Genomic DNA, 20,226 nt, shown 5'->3' on the forward strand with positions numbered 1-20,226 from the left:
AAACAACAGCGGGGAGAGAATGGCCCCCCGAGGAACCCCACAAGATAGAGGGGACCTCTCAGAGACCAGGCCTCCCCTCTCCACTCGCTGTCTATGGTTGTGAAGAATGGAGGACCCCTGACTCCAGCAACAGCAAGGCGGTGGGTCCAAAGATTGTGGTTGACTGTGTCAAAAGCTGCTGTGAGATCCAATAACACAAGCAGCGCTGACCCACCCTGGTTAAGCTGGCATTCAAGGTGATCCGTGATGGAGACCAGCACAGTCTCTGTTTCCTTCATCCCCCCCCCCCCCCCGACACAAACCCTGAAATTAATTACACAGTATAAACAGTTGGGAAAAAAGATTCTTGGATATATATTTTATTTGAGTGGTTTAGAATATCATACAGTAAACAAGATTTCTGTAAAAGTTAATTTATCCATAGTGGTGCGTTTCATAAAAATAGTTGCTCACTTACAGCCTTTCTGTGACTATTAATACATGGAATTATATTTATAGCGATAGAGCTGTACAAGGTAAATTCACAGCTAACACTACACAGAAATATTATTTGGAATGGGGTTTAGATGATGTGCTGTCTTCACAGGTTATCAATTACAGCCGCATAAAGCAATTACTGCACAAGGAGTCGCTGGGCGCTGTGCAAATTGGAGTTTATGCAAGCATAATCTCAATGGTTTGTTTTTCCCCATTGCTGTTGGTTTCTGTTCATTGTGTGGAGGAAATAATGTCGTTGGACACTCGTTTCCATTTCGGGTCGGGAAACACTATCTGAAGTCCAGATTTAATAAATTAACATCAAATTATGCCAAATATCTAGACGGGGGGGGGGGGGGGGAAGATATATCTCTAATTTCTTAATTAAAAACGATATATATATTTTTGTAAACAGCTACATATCTTTGTGCTTTCTTACAAAATTATAATGGGACTCATTCTTAAATAAGCATTTTCTTTCAAAAGTGCACAATCCTTTATTTCCCAGCTAACATGGTTGAAATAAGTCTCCATATCTCCTGAAGGAAAAACAGAAGTGCGGTCGTTCTCCTTGAGAAATAGTCTTACAGGATACTCATCTCTTGCACCAAGTATGGACTTAATGACCCACCACCTCTTCACATTCATCTCCAGGTCAAAACTTTCAATGACCTTCGAAGCATAGTTACTGAGTAGTGTTGTTTTTTTTTTACTCTTCTTTGTATTGCTGTTGCTGTTTTTTAAAGTTTCTTTTCAAGCAAACGTCTCAAGGATAAAGAGATGATACATGGAGCTTCCTCAGTGTGGAATGAACAGTTCTTATGGCACTTAAGAGTCGAACGTTCAAAGCAAGAAAGACGTAAATAAGAATGGAAAAGGAAGAAAGGAGCAGGATGTCCAATGGATGTATGACCGTATGATAAATGAGGATTTTTTTTCTCAATCTCTGATCTTTGAATTTTTACGGTGTGATGGAAAACACAAAAGATAGTCATATCACAAGAAAATTGTAATTATGAATTGTCGAAGGCTTTCATGGCTGGAATCACTGGGTTCTTGTAGGTTTTTTCGGGCTATATGGCCATGCTCTAGAGGCATTTTCTCCTGACGTTTCGCCTGCATCTATGGCAAGCATCCTCAGAGGTAGTGAGGTCTGTTGGAAGTAGGAAAATGGGTTTATATATCTGTGGAATGACCAGGGTGGGACAAAGGACTCTTGTCTGTTGGAGCTAGGTGTGAATGTTTCAGCTGACCACCTTGATCAACATTTGATGGCCTGGCAGTGCCTGGGGCAATCTTTTTTTTTTTTGATGTATTGTCGAAGGTTTTCATGGCTGGAATCACTCAGTTCTTGTGGGTTTTTTTGGGCTATATGGCCATGTTCTAGAGGCATTTCCCCTGATGTTTCACCTGCATGCCATAGATGCTTGCCATAGATGCAGGCAAAACGTCAGGAGAAATTCCTCTAGAACATGGCCATATAGTCCGAAAAAACCCACAAGAACTGACTTTTTTTTGGTTTTTTTTTTTTAGTATTTTAGTATTTTTTTTAAAAAAATATTTATATCTTGATTAGCATTTGATGGCCTGGCAGTTTTTTGGTGTGGCTTGTTAGTGCCTGGGGCAATCTTTTGTTGAGAGGTGATTAGATGTGCCTGATTGTTTCCCCTCTGTTGTTTTGCTGTTGTAAATTTTGAGTTTTTTTAATACTGACCACCTTGATTAGCATTTAATGGCTTGGAAGTGTCTGGGGGGAATCTTTTATTGAGAGTGATTTGATGTGCTTGATTGTTTACTCTCTGTTGTTTTGCTGTTGTATTTTTTGAGTTTTTTAATACTGGTAGTCAGATTTTGTTCATTTTCATGGTTTCCTCCTTTCTGTTGAAATTGTCCACATGCTTGGATTTCAAAGGCTTCTCTGTGTAGTCTGACACGGTGGTTGTGAGAGTGGTCCAGCATTTCTGTGTTCTCAAATAATATGCTGTATCCAGGTTGGTTCATCAGTTGCTCTGCTATGGCTGACTTCTCTGGTTGAAGTAGTCTGCAGCGCCTTTCACAAGCATGTGGATAATTTCAACAGAAAGAAGGAAACCATGAAAATGAACAAAATCTGGCTACCAGTATTAAAAAACTCAAAAATTACAACAGCAAAGCAACAGAGAGTAAACAATGAGGCACATCTAATCACCTCTCAACAAAAGATTACCCCAAACACTGCCAGGCCATCAAATGCTAATCAAGGTGGTCAGTTGAAACATTCTGGCGAGAGAATTGGCCGTCTGCAAGGACGTTGCCCAGGGGATGCCTGGATGATCTTGATGTTTTTATCATCCTTGTGGGAGGCCTCTCTCATGTCCCCGCATGAGGAGCTGGAGTTGATAGAGGGAGCTCATCCACCTCTCCCCGGATTCGAACCTGCAATCCTACCGGCACAAGGGTTTGACCCACTGTGCCACCGGGGGCAGTTTCTCAAGTCACTCCTGACACAACCAAAAAAAAAAGTTGAAACAGTCACACCTAGCTCCAACAGACAAGAGTTCTTTGTCCCACCCAGGTCATTTCACAGATATATAAACCCAAATTTCCTAGTTCCAATAGACCTCACTACTTGTGAATGCTTGCCATAGATGCAGGCAAAACGTCAGGAGAAAATGCCTCTAGAACATGGCCATATGGCCCGAAAAAAACCTACAACAACCCATTGTAATTATGAGTTTCTGTTGGAGACAGAAGCTGTTCTAAAAGGAAACTGCAGCTTTTAATCTTTCAGGAATCACCCTGAAAATATAGTGGTTTGTGGAAACTGTATGTTACAGTTCTCCATGTTGAATCTGGTGTGGTATCTATGTTTGTGTGTATACTTGTGAGTGGGGTTGTAACTTCTGGTAGATTGCTTTTGAGGCTTGGTTTGCAAGTACAATTCCACCCTAACTCTTTCCCCAACATACAGAAATATGGTTTGTTCACACAAAAAAATGGCAGTAGAAATGGTATCGCACCAGCTAATCCACGAGGGTTCCTCACCTTGCATAATGAATTATGCTACTGGGATTGGGTGGTCTATTCCAAAGTGTTAACAGTAGAGACATGTCATGGACGTACAATTTCCAATGCTTCAAACCCCCATCTGGATATGTCAATAACAATTTATTTACAACATTGAACTCAGATAAAAGATTCGATTCCCACTTTTTTCGCTTGCTCCGTGCAGTTTTATTTAAGGCGATGTTCCAGTTTGTGATTGCTCTGAACTTCTTCCAGTTTCTTGATATAAAGTTTGAATGAAAAATCCCAAATCCTTCATGCAGTGGAAAACAACAAACTAAAGCTACACTGCACTGTCCTCATGGTCGACGGTCCTTCATATTATTTTGGTTTCTTCCATAGCTGCCAAAAGTCTCTGAAGTGAAACTTGGGGACTGGAGGGTCACGTGAAAATACTGTGTGGCGATTATGTTGCTTTAACTCATTAAGACATTATGCACGTTTTGTCATGGAATTCCATCTTACTGCTTCCATTCCTCAATGTATGCGTGAGATCGTTAAAATAAATTAAAATAAATCAACGTGAGACAGAAGCTAAGAAGGATGTTCTGTGTCACTGTGAAACAGTTAGAAGGCAACGGTCATGGATTTATCTGCTCATAGCGGACGTGCCAGATTTTAGTACACTAGGCAGCTTATCAGAACCTGGAATCTTCCACGGTCCTGGTGAGACAGTTGCCTTCCGAGCTGTTGTGTTGGTGCTGCGTGTGTTAATGGAGTGGAGGTGTCCCTTCCGTGGGAACTCGCTGGGCTTCCTCTCGGATTCCTTCTGGTTGTGATCCATGTCACTTCCATGAGAGCTGCAGCTATTGCTACTGTACGCCTTTGTAGCACCAGAGGAATCCAGCTTGACATGTTCGGAAGCTGCAGCCGGTTTCTTCACGGCAGCAACTGCGGTCTCGTGGTCTTTCATGCCAAGAGATCCTCCTCTTTTGCTGTCCAGCCACTTGGATCTCCCGGCCAGTTCATCATTGGTTCCAGCACACCCATGATCTCGTACTCCAGGCTCGGCTGTTGCGTTCAGTCCGACTGCCTTACTATCTGATGTCGGCCTGCCACTTTCGCCGGCCTTGCTCTTGCCTTCCGAGCTTCCTTTCCGAGAAGCCTCTTCATGCTTGGACCTATCTACCTTTTTAGGACTTACAGACCTCTCTCTTTGCTCGCCTAACCTTTTCTTTTTGTGGCCATTTGCGGAAAGCTCCTTTGGTTTTCTTACATCAGGTTCCCTCTTAATATCCCAAGTTGGTTCTGGGTTTATATGGTAGGAAGGGTCAGAGGGTTGGGCTAGATGTGATGAAGATAATGGTGAAACAATGTCGTCAAGGGAAATAGTTACTTCCGGCAGACCTGGGGAGGAGGCAGTGGGAGAACTCCAGGTGTTTGGTTCGTCTGTTGTAAAAAGAAAAAAGGAACAAGGTCATTCAAGCAGTCTTTTTCGGTATGCATATTAGAAACAGAGTGTCAACTCCCTTTTCTAAAATTTATTTATTTACAATATTTGTATACCCAGGGGTGGCTCAACCCATTAAGCAAAGTAAGCATTTGCAGTACAGTTGATTTCGCCCAGGGGCGCTCTTGAGGCGCTCTTGGGGGAAAATAGACCTTGACATATGCGAGTTGTAGTTACTGGGATGTATAGTTCACCTACAATCAAAGACCATTCTGAACTCCACCAGTGATGGAATTGAACCAAATATGGCACACAGAACTCCTACATCTAGCACCGGGATTGTGGCGCAGCTGGCTGAGTGTCAGCTGCATTAAGATCAATCTGACCCAAAGGTCATGAGTTCGAAGCCAGCCCGGGTTGGAGTTGTCAACCTTTGCAACCCGAAAGACAGTTGCATCTCTCAAGTAGGAAAATAAGGTACCACCTTAAAAGTGTGGGGAGGCTAAAATTAACTAATTTATGAGCACTCCAGCGGGGAAGCATGCGGGGAATGCGGAAGTACTTCATCAGTGTCGCAGATGGATGATGAGAGCGACAGCTCCCCTGGTGGCCAGAAAAAGTTAAATAGCCTCTGTGTAAGTCTGTATATGTCTGTGCGTCAAAATTGGCATTGAATGTTTGCCATATATGTGTACACTGTAATCTGTACACATTGTAATCTGAGTCCCCTGCGAGGTGAGAAGGGCGGAATATAAAAGCTATAAATAAATAAATAAATAAACAAACAAACAAACAAACAAACAGAAAATATATATCAGTAATTGGTTGGGGAGGGGGGGGGGTGCACCAAAATACTGTTCGCTTACCGTTGAAAATTACCTGGGGCCACCTCTGTGTATACCACTTTTCTCATCCCGAGGGGGACTCAAAGCGGTTTACACATAAGCAAGGGCAAAAATTCAGTGCCAGTACAAACAATTACAATTATACACTACAATTAGACATAAATCAAATTAAAAAATACATCCATGAGCAATAAAACAATCAATAAAACAATCATTAAAACAATAAAACAGTCTCGTCCGTCGAATCGCCATTCCAGTCATTGTCTTTCCGAAATGCTGCATACATTTACTTTTACTGCCCGAAGGCCTGGTCCCAAAACCATGATTTTAACTTTTTTAAACAAGCCAGGAGGGAGGGAGCGGATCTTACCTCATTTGGGAGTGTGTTCCATAGGCGGGGGGGGGGGGGGGGCAGCTGAGAAGGCCCTATCTTTTGTCCCTGCTAGATACATCTGTGCTGTTGATGGGAGCGAGAGCAGGGCCTCCCCGGATGATCTTACATTATGAGGTGGGACGTAGGGGTGGATGCGTTCAGAAAAGTAAGCTGGGCCAGAACCGTAGAGCTGGAGTCCCCAAACTAAGGCCCGCGGGCCACTTCTGGCCCGCCAAGGGCACTTATCCGGCTCACGGAGGAGTTGCGCCCCCCCCCCCCCACAGAGCCAGCCAAGGGCAGTGCTGCTTCTCCCTTGGCTGGCTCACGCTATCTCTCAGGCCCGATGGGCAGCGTGAGCCAGCCAAGGGCAACTGCTCTGCGTGGCCTACTCGCGTGTAAAGCACCTCGCACCTCGCAGTGCTGCTCCTCCATTGGCTGGTTCACGCTATCCATCAGGCCCGATGGGCAGCGTGAGCCAGCCAAGGGCAGCTGCTCCGCGTGGCCTACCCGCATGTAAAGCACCTCGCAAGGTGCTTTATGTGCAAGTAGGCCGTGCGGTGCTGCTCCTCCCTTGGCTGGGTCATGCTATCCATCAAGCCCGATGGGCAGCGTGAGCCAGCCAAGGGCAGCTGCTCTGTGTGGCCTACTCGCGCGTAAAGCACCTCGCACCTCGTGGTGCTGCTCCTCCCTTGGCTGGCTCACGCTATCCGTCAGGTCCGATGGGCAGTGTGAGCCAGCCAAAGGCAGCTGCTCTGTGTGGCCTACTCGCGCATAAAGCACCTCGAACCTCGCAGTGCTGCTCCTCCCTTGGCTGGCTCACGCTATCCGTCAGGCCCAATGGGCAGCGTGAGCCAGCCAAGGGCAGTTGCTCCACGTGGCCTACTTGCGCGTAAAGTGTGTTTTCTTCTGCCCACCCCCCCCCATAAAATGGACCACTCTTCTCTCTCTAGTGCCCTCTAGTGGCGTCTCCCCGGATAAAGGAGTAGTACCAACAAAATATTTTGGTCCAAATGCATCTCCCCCTATGAACCATCACGGAGATTAAGATTCTCCGGGGAGGACCTGTTTTCCGTCCCACCATTGTCACAGGCGTGATTGGTGGGGACGAGTGACAGGACCTTCTCGGTGATTGCCCCCCGGCTATGGAACTCCCTTCCTGGTGAGATCAGATCGGCCCCCTCCCTCCTGTCCTTCAGAAGGATGGTAAAAACTTGGCTTTCGGGACAGAGCAATAAAGCAGCAATAGGACAGATTACCCAGCCAATTGGATTTGACGCAGATGACCAATTTGGTTTTAAATGGCATATTTTAATATTGAGATAAATGTTTTTAATGTTTATGTATGTGTATATGAAAACACTCAATGCTGCCCGGCATTGAGTGTTTTCCATATATATGCTGTGCTCTGCCCTGAGTCCCCTTCGGGGTGAGAAGGGCGGAATATAAATGTTTTAAATAAAGAAATAATCAATAATCAAATTTATTTCCATCCACCCCAGAAGGAGTCAGGGAAATAGTTGGGTGTTCATACAGAGCCCAGAAAAGGAAATACAGTACAACCCTTGTATCCACTGGGTATCCATTCTAGGACTACATAAAAAGGTGGGCAATAATGGCCCCTATTAAACAAATGACTTCTGGTGGAAGCATAGCATAGAGTTGCACTTGAGGACCTAGGAAATCACTAGGGAGGGCATGTTTTGTCAGATGCAAGTAGCAGTCATAGAATCATAGAATCAAAGAGTTGGAAGAGACCTCATGGGCCATCCAGTCCAACCCCCTGCTAAGAAGCAGGAATATTGCATTCAAATCACTCCTGGCAGATGGCCATCCAGCCTCTGTTTAAAAGCTTCCAAAGAAGAAGCCTCCACCACACTCTGGGGCAAAGAGTTCCACTGCTGAACGGCTCTCACAGTCAGGAAGTTCTTCCTCATGTTCAGATGGAATCTCTTTTCTTGTAGTTTGAAGCCATTGTTCCGCGTCCTAGTCTCCAAGGAAGCAGAAAACAAGCATGCACCCTCCTCCCTGTGGCTTCCTCTCACATATTTATACATGGCTATCATATCTCCTCTCAGCCTTCTCTTCTTCAGACTAAACATACCCAGCTCCTTAAGCCGCTCCTCATAGGGCTTGTTCTCCAGACCCTTGATCATTTTAGTCGCCCTCCTCTGGACACATTCCAGCTTGGATATAGGGGTTGTACTGTGATGTATGTACAATTATTTCACGGATTGTCCATAAACTGATACATTTTTTGAAAAGACTATTATCTGTTTCCTTGTAATATTTGCCCCATTTCAAAAATATCAATTTTAACATTGCTTAGACCTCTGATGCCCTCCTCTTCTTTTCTCAATGACACATTATGCACAATGCCACTTGTGGTGATTTGCGTTATTTCCTTTGTATCAAAAGTGCTTTCCCAAAAAGAAATTAACATTTTTTTAAAACTCTAGTAAGAGAGGGAGATCCAATATTGGTTGTGTATAGACTAAGTTTATTAGTCTAATGGGACATCAGTTAAGTCATGATTATTTTGTCCCATTTATTTCACTGAGGTCTATGTTCAGATAACCTAGTCCAAATCCAACTTACAGGTTTATGGGTACATATCCGTTCTTCAGTCATCAAGAGGACTATTTTTATGATAAGGCTGCAATCCTATGCACATTTACCTGTGAGAAAAGTCCACTGAACACAGTGAGGCTGACGTGTGAACAAGCATGAATAGCATTATGTTCTAAAAGTCAAACAAGCCCAAAGCAAAAACAAACAAGGAACCACAGTTTAGAACATGAACTTTCAGAAACCCAGACATTTCTATATGTTCAGAGAGTAGCAATGGTGTGTGTTAGCATGGACATATCCAGCTATCTTCAGGTAGCAGGAATCATAGAATCAAAGAGTTGGAAGAGACCTCATGGGCCATCCAGTCCAACCCCATTCTGCCAAGAAGCAGGAATATTGCATTCAAATCACCCCTGACAGATGGCCATCCAGCCTCTGTTTAAAAGCTTCCAAAGAAGGAGCCTCCACCACACTGGTGGCAGAGAGTTCCACTGCTGAACGGCTCTCACAGTCAGGAAGTTCTTCCTCATGTTCCGGATGTACTTCGAGGACTTTAGCCTAAACCAGAGGTCCTCAAACTTTTTAAACAGAGGGCCAGATCACAGTCCCTCAAACTATTGGAAGGCCAGATTATAATTTGAAAAAAAAATGAATGAATTCCTATGCACACTGCATATATCTTATTTGTAGTGTAAAAAACACTTAAAAACAATACAATAATTAAAATAATTAATAATTAGTATTTCAATGGGAAGTGTGGGCCTGCTTTTGGCTGATGAGATAGGATTGTTGTTGTTGTTGTGTGCTTTCAAGTCATTTCAGACTTAGTTGACCCTGAGTGAGGGCCGGGTAAATGATCTTGGAGGGCCATATCTGGCCCGCAGGCCTTAGTTTGGGGACCCCTGGCCTAAACTTTGCTCTTAGTTCTGACTAAAATAAACCCATTGATTTGGTGGGACTTGCCTATATGTTTACTCACAATTTAATAATCAACTGAATGGGTCTGAATGGGTTGGAAGTAACCAATGGGTTGCTCGCCAGAGAACAAAATCAACCTCTGTACATGGCATTCATCGACCTTGCAAAGGCATTCGACACAGTGAATCGCAGTGCTCTCTGGACCATCCTCCAAAAAATTGGGTGTAACGAAGCGTTAATCCCACCGCTTGTCAACAAAAATGTAAAGAAGCAGCGCTAATCTCACTAGATGCCACCAAAAATTATGTGAGGAAGTATTAATCTTCTTTAATGTCACCAATATTCTGTGAGGAACCTTCTTCATAAATATCAATTAAGCTGCCACCAATATGTTTAGAGACGCTGGTTTATGTCTCTGTTTATCCTTAGTTGTGTTGTGAGGTGATTTTGGTAGTGTGGAATGCACCAAGCATAAAAGGAATGGAGGAGGCAGGTTTGAAATACAAAGAGAACAAGTTTTATTGTTAACAGAACGTAATTGTTGCAGTTTTGAGAATTTGAACTTGGCACAAGGCTTGATGTTACAAAATGGCTGGTTTGAGATACTTTCAGGCTTCTGAATGTTACAAATCTACAAACTCCTTCTTTAGTGAAGTGCTTATACTATCTCAGAGTTCCCTATTGTGAATATCCACACGGTTTGCCCTATACTCGGAACAAACCACTGATCACCAGTCTTTCCTTACTGGCAATCCTGAAAACCCCCCTCTGTTAGATTCCTTTAACCTAAGCAATCTAACAAGGTAACACCTTCAGCTCTCTTGCTGAAGAAATATTCACAAATTCTAGGAACTACTGAATTCTCACAGCTTCACAACAGAGCCCTAACTGGCTCTCCTCTTCCCCGGGTCTCTTCCACCGGACTAAACTACTTTCCCCCAGAGTCCTTTCTTGACTCTGCTATTTCCCAGAGCCCTTAACTGGCTCTGCTCTTCTCCGGGTCTCCTCCACCGGACTAAACTACTTTCCCCCAGAGTCCTTTCTTGACTCTGCTATTTCCCAGAGCCCTTAACTGGCTCTGCTCTTCTCCGGGTCTCCTCCACCGGACTGGAGCTTAACTGCCACACTCAAACCTTTTTTTTCCTTAAGCTCCGCCCACCTTCTCTGAGGCTTTGTCTTGTCACCATGGCAACCTATCCCTCACAGCTAGGCCATGGCAATAAATGTAATACATAAATGCAGTTTAAACACAGTACATTAAACACATCTATAATAAACATTATAAATACAGTTTAAACACATTATAAATAACACTTTATAATGAACACATCTCTACACTAACAAATTTGTGAACATCCTGCGGCTCCTCCATGATGACATTATGGCAACAGTTTTGGACAGCAATGGCTCCCAAAGTGACCCATTTAAGGTGGAATCCGATGTCAAACAGGGATGTGTTATGGCTCCAGCTTTATTCTCCATCTTCATCGCTATGATACTTCACCTTGTTGATGGGAAGCTTCCCACCGGAGTGGAAATCATCTATCAGACAGATGGCAAGCTATTCAACCTCAGCAGACTGAAAGCCAAAACCAAGGTTACAACATCTGTTATAGAACTCCAGTATGCTGGTGACAACGTCGTCTGTGCGCATTCAGAAGATCTACAAGCCACTCTAAACACCTTCACAGAAGCATACGAGAAGCTTGGCCTGTCATTGAACAATGAAAAAACCAAGGTGCTGTTCCAGCAGTCACCAGCCAATCCCTCTCCAATGCCAGATATACAACTTAATGGTGTAACATTAGAAAATGTTGACCATTTCCGCTACCTTGGCAGCCACCTCTCCACCAAAGTCAACATCGGCACTGAAATACAACACCGCTTGAGCTCTGCGAGCACAGCATTTTTCCGAATGAAGCAGAGAGTGTTTGAGGACCGGGACATCCGTAGGGATACCAAGGTGCTTGTTTATAGAGCTATTGTCCCCCCAACCCTGCTACATGCCTGTGAGACGTGGATTGTCTACAGACGTCACATGCAACTCCTCGAACGATTCCATCAGCACTGCCTCCGGAAAATCCTGCAAATCTCTTGGGAAGACAGGCAGGCAAACGTCAGCGTGTTAGAGGAAGCAAAGACCACCAGCATTGAACCGATGGTCCTTCGCCATCAACTCCCCTGGACCGGCCACGTAGTCCGGATGCCCGACCACCGTCTCCCAAAGCAGTTGCTCTACTCCGAACTCAAGAATGGAAAACAGAATGTTGGTGGACAGGAAAAGAGATTTAAAGATGGGCTCAAAGCCAATCTTAAAAACTCTGGCATAGACACTGAGAACTGGGAAGCCCTGGCCCTTGAGCGCTCCAGCTGGAGGTCAGCTGAGACCAGCAGTGCTGCAGAATTTGAAGAGGCACGAATGGAGGGCGAAAGGGAGAAGTGTGCCAAGAGGAACCCCAACCGAGACCACCTTCCACCTGGAAACCAATGCCCTCACTGCGGGAGAAGATGCAGAGCAAGAATAGGGCTCCACAGCCACATACGGACCCACAAGAACACTGGAAGACAATCCTCCTCGGAAAACGAGGGATCGCCTAAGTAAGTAAAGTAAGTAAGCTAGCCATCCTCTCCAAAGATGCCTAGAGGCTACAGATGCTGATGCACTACATCCAGCTGTCATTTCTCTGACAACACAGAAATGATTTTGTTGGGGATGGGAGACTGACCTGCTTACAAGATGGGCTTTGTGGAGGTTAGATCAGAGGATGTAGTAAGAGAGAAGTAGCAATGTGCTACATGTGTGCCTCCTGAAAGATCTCAACTACTTTCTATTGCTTTCTCTCCCCCTGCCATCTCAAGCATGGTTGGTGAGGACAAGGGAGAGAACCTTTTCGGTGGTGGCCCCCTGACTCTGGAACTTCCTCCCTAGGGAGATCAGATAGGCTATTATTATTATTATTATTATTATTATTATTATTATTATTATTATTGGAATTCACAGTGTGTACTGCATAAGATGCATCCTTGACTACACATTGCAATGAGCAACAAGTTTTGTTGCAGGGAAGGAGGAAGTTTCTCACATCGCTTGAGAACAGATCTTTATAAATCATTATTCAAGAAGAAGGAAAACACATGCATACCGCTGGTCTAATCAGCAATTACCGAGCCAAAGCTGTACCAAATTATGGTTCGCAGATGAATAATTATCGAGCACAGTTAAAGCTAATTTCACAAATTATATTCATGACTGATGATATCTAATAGATTTTAATCTTTGCCTCCTCATATAATCCTTAGCAACAAGACAGACCTTGCTGTAGAGAGATTAAAATCTAAACTCTGACAATGCAGGTGAGATGGAGGAAGTGCAATTTTACTGGTAAAGCTGTCGTGCAACTGGAGATATAATGGGTTGGATTCTCGTTACACATGTGAACTGGGGCTGGCAAAAGCAAGTTCCTCTGGACACCCTCCCTATGGCAATTCCCTGGATCCCGAAAGGAAGGTGGTAGATCTGGCTTACTCTCAAGGCAAGGAAGGATCAATGCCTGTAAATCAGATAGAGTCACAGCCAATAGTGAAAGGACCAAGGCAGAGACATCTCCAGCTCATCCCTTGTTTGGGTATCAGCCAGCACGTCAACGACTTAAATCAAGAAATCAAGAAATGGCAAAAGATGTGAAATTTAAGATGACATGACTTAAATCAAGAAATAGTTTTCTAAGACCTACAGAGACACTCGCTGGAACACCTCAGCAAGCGAGAGTCCAAAAGTGGCAGGCTCAAACTCAGCACCTCAATCCGTGGGTGATACCAGATGAGAGACTCCCCCCTGAGCACATAGAAGACTGGGCGACTTGGAAGGCACTGAACAGACTGCACTCTGGCACCACAAGATGCAGAGCCAATCTTAAGAAATTGGGCTACAAAGTTGAATCCACGACATGCGAGTGCGGAGAAGAGCAAACCACAGACCACCTGCTGCAATGCACCCTGAGCCCTGCTACATGCACAATGGAGGACCTTCTTGTGGCAACATCAGAGGCACTCCAAGTGGCCAGATACTGGTCAAAGGACATTTAATCAACTACCAAGTTTGCACAATTTGTGTTTTTTAATCTGTTTGTTTGTTTTGTTCTGTTAGAAATGTAATACAATGGTCTGGTGGCGGATGACACGATAAATAAATCATCATCATTATCAATTTATATCAATCAATGAGGATGGTGTGTGATACGATGTCACAGGTTACTTAACAATGTCTTAAGGAGTAGTTACTATTTTACAACCTAATTATTATTTTACAACCTTACAAATTACAAACAGTTCTTTGAAGGCAACCATAAGGCTGATGTGGCCCTTGGTGAAAATGACCTCAACAGCCCTGAGTTAGAGGATCTGTACTACCAGGTACCAATGGTCATGTCACCTTAAACAATATCATACGAAAGCTGACTGGCACAACCTGGGGATCACAACCAGATACAGTGAAGACATCTGCCCTTGCGCTATGCTACTCTGCTGTGGTGAAAATGACCTCAACAGCCCTGAGTTAGAGGATCTGTACTACCAGATACCAATGGTCATGTCACCTTAAACAATATCGTACGAAAGCTGAATGGCACAACCTGGGGATCACAACCAGACACAGTGAAGACATCTGCCCTTGCGCTATGCTACTCTGCTGTGGTGAAAATGACCTCAACAGCCCTGAGTTAGAGGATCTGTACTACCAGGTACCAATGGTCATGTCACCTTAAACAATATCGTACGAAAGCTGACTGGCACAACCTGGGGATCACAACCAGACACAGTGAAGACATCTGCCCTTGCGCTATGCTACTCTGCTGTGGTGAAAATGACCTCAACAGCCCTGAGTTAGAGGATCTGTACTACCAGGGTACCAAAGGTCATGGCATCTTAAATTTCACATCTTTTGCCATTTCCTTTTCAGTCTGAAAGGGAAAAAAATATGCCAGATAGAGATTTGAGCATTTTTGCAGAAAGCCTGTTTCTTGGGCCTTTGATTTCAAAAGATGCCATTGATTTCCCTTTTTTTTTGTTCACTGCTCTTCAGAAATGAGGACTCAAATGCTGGATCCTCTTGAAAAATCACTGACACTGTCTTTGAAGGAGACTTTGTGTTGAGAGGCAAAAAGCTCACTCGACATAGGATGAAGGTAAATGTTCTACAGAAATCACACCTCCGTGAGATAGAAGAAGGTTCTCAAAGTATCAAAAGAGCGTCATGAAAACTGTTTTCTGCTTCCATTTTACAGAGGAAGGGGGAGAAAACATTGATTTGGGTATAATTATCTTGAAAGTGATGGTAAAATACAGAAGAAAATAATTGCAGAATTAGCATGGATCTAATTAGGTGGAAATTATTCTCATGAAGAGCCCATTATTGGACTTCTGCTCCTACACTGCTTACCGTTCTCCACATTATGTCCTAATGGATAAATTATAACTAAAAGCAAGCATGCATTATGAATTTTCAGCACCCTCTTTCGTGCCAGCGTAATTTTTCCTTCTGCCGCAGAGTTAATGAAACCTCTTGCGTCTCAGGGCAAAACCAATTTGAACTTTGGCTTTTGGTTAATAGCAGGATACAGGGGGAGCTGCTGCTTTTGAGGAGCAAAATGCTAACTGTCAATGCTTGGGCCTAAAACTGTGGCAGCATGTGGGAGCAGCATCATGTATTAGGGTGGATTAATGATTATAATTAAGCTGCTTCTTGTATCGTGCCCATAACTGGTTTTTGCTGATAGAGATGGCAACATGCTCCAAGGCTATTAGTATTATACCATGTTAGTCTGTTTTGGAGCCTCCGGTGGCGCAGTGGGTTAAACCCCTGTGCCGGCAGGTCGCAGGTTCGAATCCGGGGAGAGGCGGATGAGCTCCCTATATCAGCTCCAGCTCCTCAGGCGGGGACATGAGAGAAGCCTCCCACAAGGATGATAAAAACATCAAATCATCCAGGCAACGTCCTTGCAGACGGCCAATTCTCTCACACCAGGAGTCACTCCTGACACGACAAAAAAAAAGTCTGTTTTAGTACGTTTTAAAAGGAAAGAGGGAAGGAACGTAGTGTCAATACTAAGGACTTTATCACACCACCAGTATATAGCTCTGATACAATAGGTATCGCCTCAGGGGGGTAATGGAGGTAAATGGCACTCCATTCAGTCATGCCGGCCACATGACCTAGGAGGTGTCTACGGACAATGCAGGTTCTTCGGCTTAGATGACTACAACTCCAGGTTGCCTGTTGATTTACACTGTTCAACGGAGAAAAAGTTTCGGGCCTGAAAATAGTTGTTCTTTTATTATTTTGGGGCCCTGAAAACGAAAATGACATTTAAAAATGTATATTGGCTCTAGTTTTTATGATATAAGCAATCACGTGATCACGTATGGTTGAAAAAATGCATGTTGCGACTTACACTATGGAAGATTCTAGAATACTCTAGAAAGTTTGATGACGCAATATTAGTGCCATGTGCAAAAGCCAGAAAGCCCTATATAAGGCCAGACTTTTGAACAGTGAGGGTCAGTCAGTTGAAGACTGAGACAGTATCGTTAAACATCATTTTACATTGTTCTTTTTACTGTAGTTATGCCTCGCACGTGTGTAAATAAAGCACTATGGAAAAAAGATATCAAGGCAAATGGACTCCGTCAATGCTGTCAGACTACTGCTGGAGCATTGTAAGAGACAATCCTCTCCTTGAATACAAAAGAAAAGTCAAGAGAAGCAAACAGGATATAAACTAAAGTCACGATTAAAGCGACATTTAAACTTTCAGACTTTTCAACTGCATTAGGCCTACTAATATAGTTTCTTGCTGCACAAACATAAACAATAGACTAATTAAATAAATATTTCGCATGTATAAACTACTGGCAATATAATTTGACTAAAATTTAGTAAATATTAACGGTTTATATACATGCAGTAAGGTTAGGCGCATTATCATAATATTAACGAATTACTATTGTGGAGAAAATTGAAATAGCTGTTGCATAAAACCCAGAGCCAATTAACACATTTAATTATTATATTTGAATTCAGCATGTTAAATTTATTAAGAAACGGCACATTTCGTTTCCGTAACTGAGAAAAACTGAAAATTTGTAGAACAGTGTTATCATCATCATCACCATCATCATTATTTGAAACACAACAAGATGAGTCCACAGCAGACACTCTGCTGGCTGTTGTATTGGATCACACGTCGGACACTTCCTAAGTGTCTAGGACTGTGTGATGTATCGACGAATACTGCGTGCAGATCCCAGTAGGGTGGTCTTCTGCAGCTGGCAGGTGGTAATTTTGTCAGCGCTGATTGTGTTTAAGTGCAGGCCAAGGTCTTGAGTCACTGCACCCAGTGTGCTGATCACCACTGGGACCACCTTTACTGGCTTGTGCCAGAGTCTTTGCAGTTCAATCTTTACATCCTCATATCGTCTCCGTTTTTCCAGTTGTTTCTCTTCAATCCTGCTGTCACCTGGGATTGCAACATCAACAATCCGTACTTTGTTTTTTAACACGATTATTGAGATCAAGAGTATTGTGCTACAAAATTCTGTCTGTCTGAATCCGGAAGTAGTAGTAGTAGTAGTAGTAGTAATTAGTGGTAGGAGTATTTGAAAGAGAGGAAGAGAAGGTGTGCTGGTACGGCTGTACCAGGAGCTCCAACTTTGCTTTGTATTAAATATTTGCTTGCAGTCCAAGGTTTCAGGACTGCAGAAACTTTGCAGAAGTTTGGCAGAAAGGTGGCTTCCTTTGGTTGCAGTCGTAGGGCAAGTCACCTGTCCATCATTAAGGTTTGGTTCCGCCCCTTGCTCAGGGCAATTGGGAAGAGAAGGGAGCCATTTTCAGTTAGTCTCAGTAAGGAAAGCTAATGTAGAGGATGTGTACAAGCTTCTCCTGTACAAAAGCTTCAACCCTTAAGACTCTCCGGGGGAGAACAGTCTTAAGAGCATCCAAAAATTTCCAGGGAAGCAGTCCTAAAGCTTCGAGGAATTTCGGAGGATAAACAGTTTGGAAGACCAAAGAACTCCAGCTGGAGAGTCTACTGGCCTTACTGGTAGGTCCACTCGGTGTTCGAGACGCAGTTCGACCCGGTTGCGGAGCCCACATCAGTAAGGATTAGATTACAGTCAGCCTGGGAGAAATTAAAAAGGGAATTTTCCTTTAAAGTAAAGAATCAGTTTTTGAAGACAATTGCCTGTCCTTCGTGGACAAGATTAGGAAACCACCAGTTGCATAAAAGCCTGGAATCATTTGTTTAACTTTCTGAAGACAAGAGAAGTTTCTGTTTGATTGTTCATTAATAAAGGACTTTGTTATACTTCACAAGCCATCTAAAGATCATTTGTAGTGGAAAATCCTTGAGAACTCTTCGGGGGCCCCTGGCTTCCCGCTGGGCTCAAGTCACAGAGACAATTATTTACAGGCCCAGCGTGCGACAGAACAGAGGGGGAAAAAAGCTAAAAGGGTGACTCTCCCAAGGCCCCCACCCACCTATCCCTGCACATCTCCAACTCGCAGATTAACTGCCACGTGATTCCATTTCAGATGGGAATCCATGATGACTGCCCCTTGCTGTTACTGGCATCCAAACAAAAATGGGAGGAGCCAGATTGGTCGAAGGAAACGGCTAAAAACGGATCCAGGCTCAAGTCTACAATTTAAATTCTGTAGTTCTTTTCAGTATATTGAATCCCTACTTTATTTAGAACAACTTGGTTCGACTTTTATTGCTAGTTTGACTCTGCCATTCCTCCTCGAATGGTTCTCTTGATTCTTTTCTTACCAGCCTCTGGGATTCTATAATTTCCTGTCAACAATTTTAGCAACGTTGGCTTGAAAGCCTGTCATTCTTCTTCAACCTATTTCTTCTGCTCAGATAGCTCTTCATATTTCCTTCTCCTTCTTACCGGTATGCCACTTCAAATACTTTCCGTTTTTAGTTTCCTTCTATTTGTTCTGTCATAAATGCTCTTGCGGGATACTCTCCTTCCAAAAAATGACCTGAGCTGACATGTTTTTACGTCTCCGTATAGCATTAACATGCTGTGATAAAGGTCTGTCATACTATGAATCCTTCAAGTCAGCAATATGTAATTTTGGATTATGATGCTTTGGAGATTTATTCAGATATTTCAACTACAACCTAGGCTAGGCTCAAGATGCTACCCTGATTATGATGGTCGATGCTGATCACCTTGCCAAATTCTGGGAATTTAGGTCCAAAAGATTAGAAAGCCCAAAGTTTGAAAGACATGTATGCAACTAGACAGGCAGAATGGCTACATGTAGATGTACATTCAATTGTCCCAATTTGGCATTGATAGTCCTGAAAAGTAATGCCTCCACCTTCGTAACTCCTCAACAGATGGCAGTACTGGTATGCAGCAGGTACTGGCTTGTTCAGTAGACTCTCCTCTACAGTTCCCTTTTGATGGGAAGCCTTAGTATTGAACGGTTGTGTTGTTAAAGTGCGAAGTATGGAACCCTGCGCAGATGGTCGGTCAATGCGACTTAAGCAACGTGCAGTCATTGAATTCTTGACAACAGAAGGTGTCACCCCAAAGGAGATTAATTAGAGAATGCAAGCTGTGTATGGTGATTGTGTTGATGTGAGTAGGTATACAACCTCACACTATTGCTTATCCTCGACGTTTTGTCATTGGAGTCTACGTCCCCCCTCCCCTTGTGGGAAAGTTTGTTTCCACAGCCCCATTTTAATGAGCCCCCCTCCTCTGTAAATAATCTGCTTCTCCTTTATCTCACCCGGGTTTTTAATCAGTTTTTAATTAGCTTTACTTTTAATCATTACATGTAGCTTGCCCATTGTTACCGTGATTGTGTTTACTGTAATTTTATATCGTTATGCATTCATATGTTTTATGTAATTATGATGTTGTTTATTGTTTTCGTTTTCGGTTTTATTTTGCTGTAATTTGTTGTTTGGGTTTGGCCTCATGTAAGCCGCCCAAAGTCCCGAAGTCACCCGAAGTTCCTCCGGGACCGGAGACAGAGGGTGGAGTGGTTAGGCCAAAGCTCTGAGAGCTCCTGTCTTTGCTGTGGAGTTCCCCAGGGTGCTATCCTCTCGCCCCTGCTATTTAACATCTACGTCCAGCCACTTGCTGGACTGGTGCAGAGCTTTGGCATAGAGTGCTACCAGTATGCAGATGATACCCAGCTACTCTTGCATCTCGAACCTGGGACAACCGCGATTCCTGAGAATTTTAGGCTGTGTTTGGAAGCAGTGATGAGTTGGCTGCGAGCGAGCAGACTAAAAGTGAATCCTGCAAAAACTGAGATACTCTGGCCCGGCCAGCTGCCAGCATTAATCCAGTCTCTGCCTGATTTCGATGGGGAAGCTCTGGTTCCATCTGCCACTGTTAAAAGCCTTGGGGTTGTGTTGGACTCATCGCTGACGATGGAGGCCCAGATCACTGCCATAAGTAAGTAGGCCTTTTTTCATCTTCGCCAGGCAAGGAAATTGGCATCCTACCTTTCGGTAGAAGCATTGGCAACAGTAATCCACACAACAGTCACCACGAGGTTGGACTATTGCAATGCTTTATATGCT

General features: G+C 43.7%; 1 protein-coding gene across 15 annotated transcripts in view; it reads right to left on the reverse strand.

Annotated features, from left to right (window-relative positions):
- Positions 1-3,443: 3,443 nt before the first annotated feature.
- The window catches only part of MAGI2 (membrane associated guanylate kinase, WW and PDZ domain containing 2), a 1,143,898-nt gene continuing 1,127,115 nt past the window's right edge, over positions 3,444-20,226 (reverse strand). For 12 of the 15 annotated variants that reach the window (XM_067468832.1, XM_067468841.1, XM_067468833.1 and 9 more), the window contains one exon: positions 3,444-4,911. In XM_067468832.1, coding sequence (XP_067324933.1) covers positions 4,112-4,911 — 800 coding nt within the window. In that variant the 3' untranslated portion in view covers positions 3,444-4,111. The remainder of the gene's footprint in view (positions 4,912-20,226) is intronic. The other 3 variants (XM_067468843.1, XM_067468844.1, XM_067468842.1) reach the window with 1 other exon arrangement.

The sequence above is a fragment of the Anolis sagrei genome, chromosome 5 (genome assembly GCF_037176765.1).
Source record: "Anolis sagrei isolate rAnoSag1 chromosome 5, rAnoSag1.mat, whole genome shotgun sequence".
Taxonomy (NCBI): Eukaryota; Metazoa; Chordata; class Lepidosauria; order Squamata; family Dactyloidae; genus Anolis; species Anolis sagrei.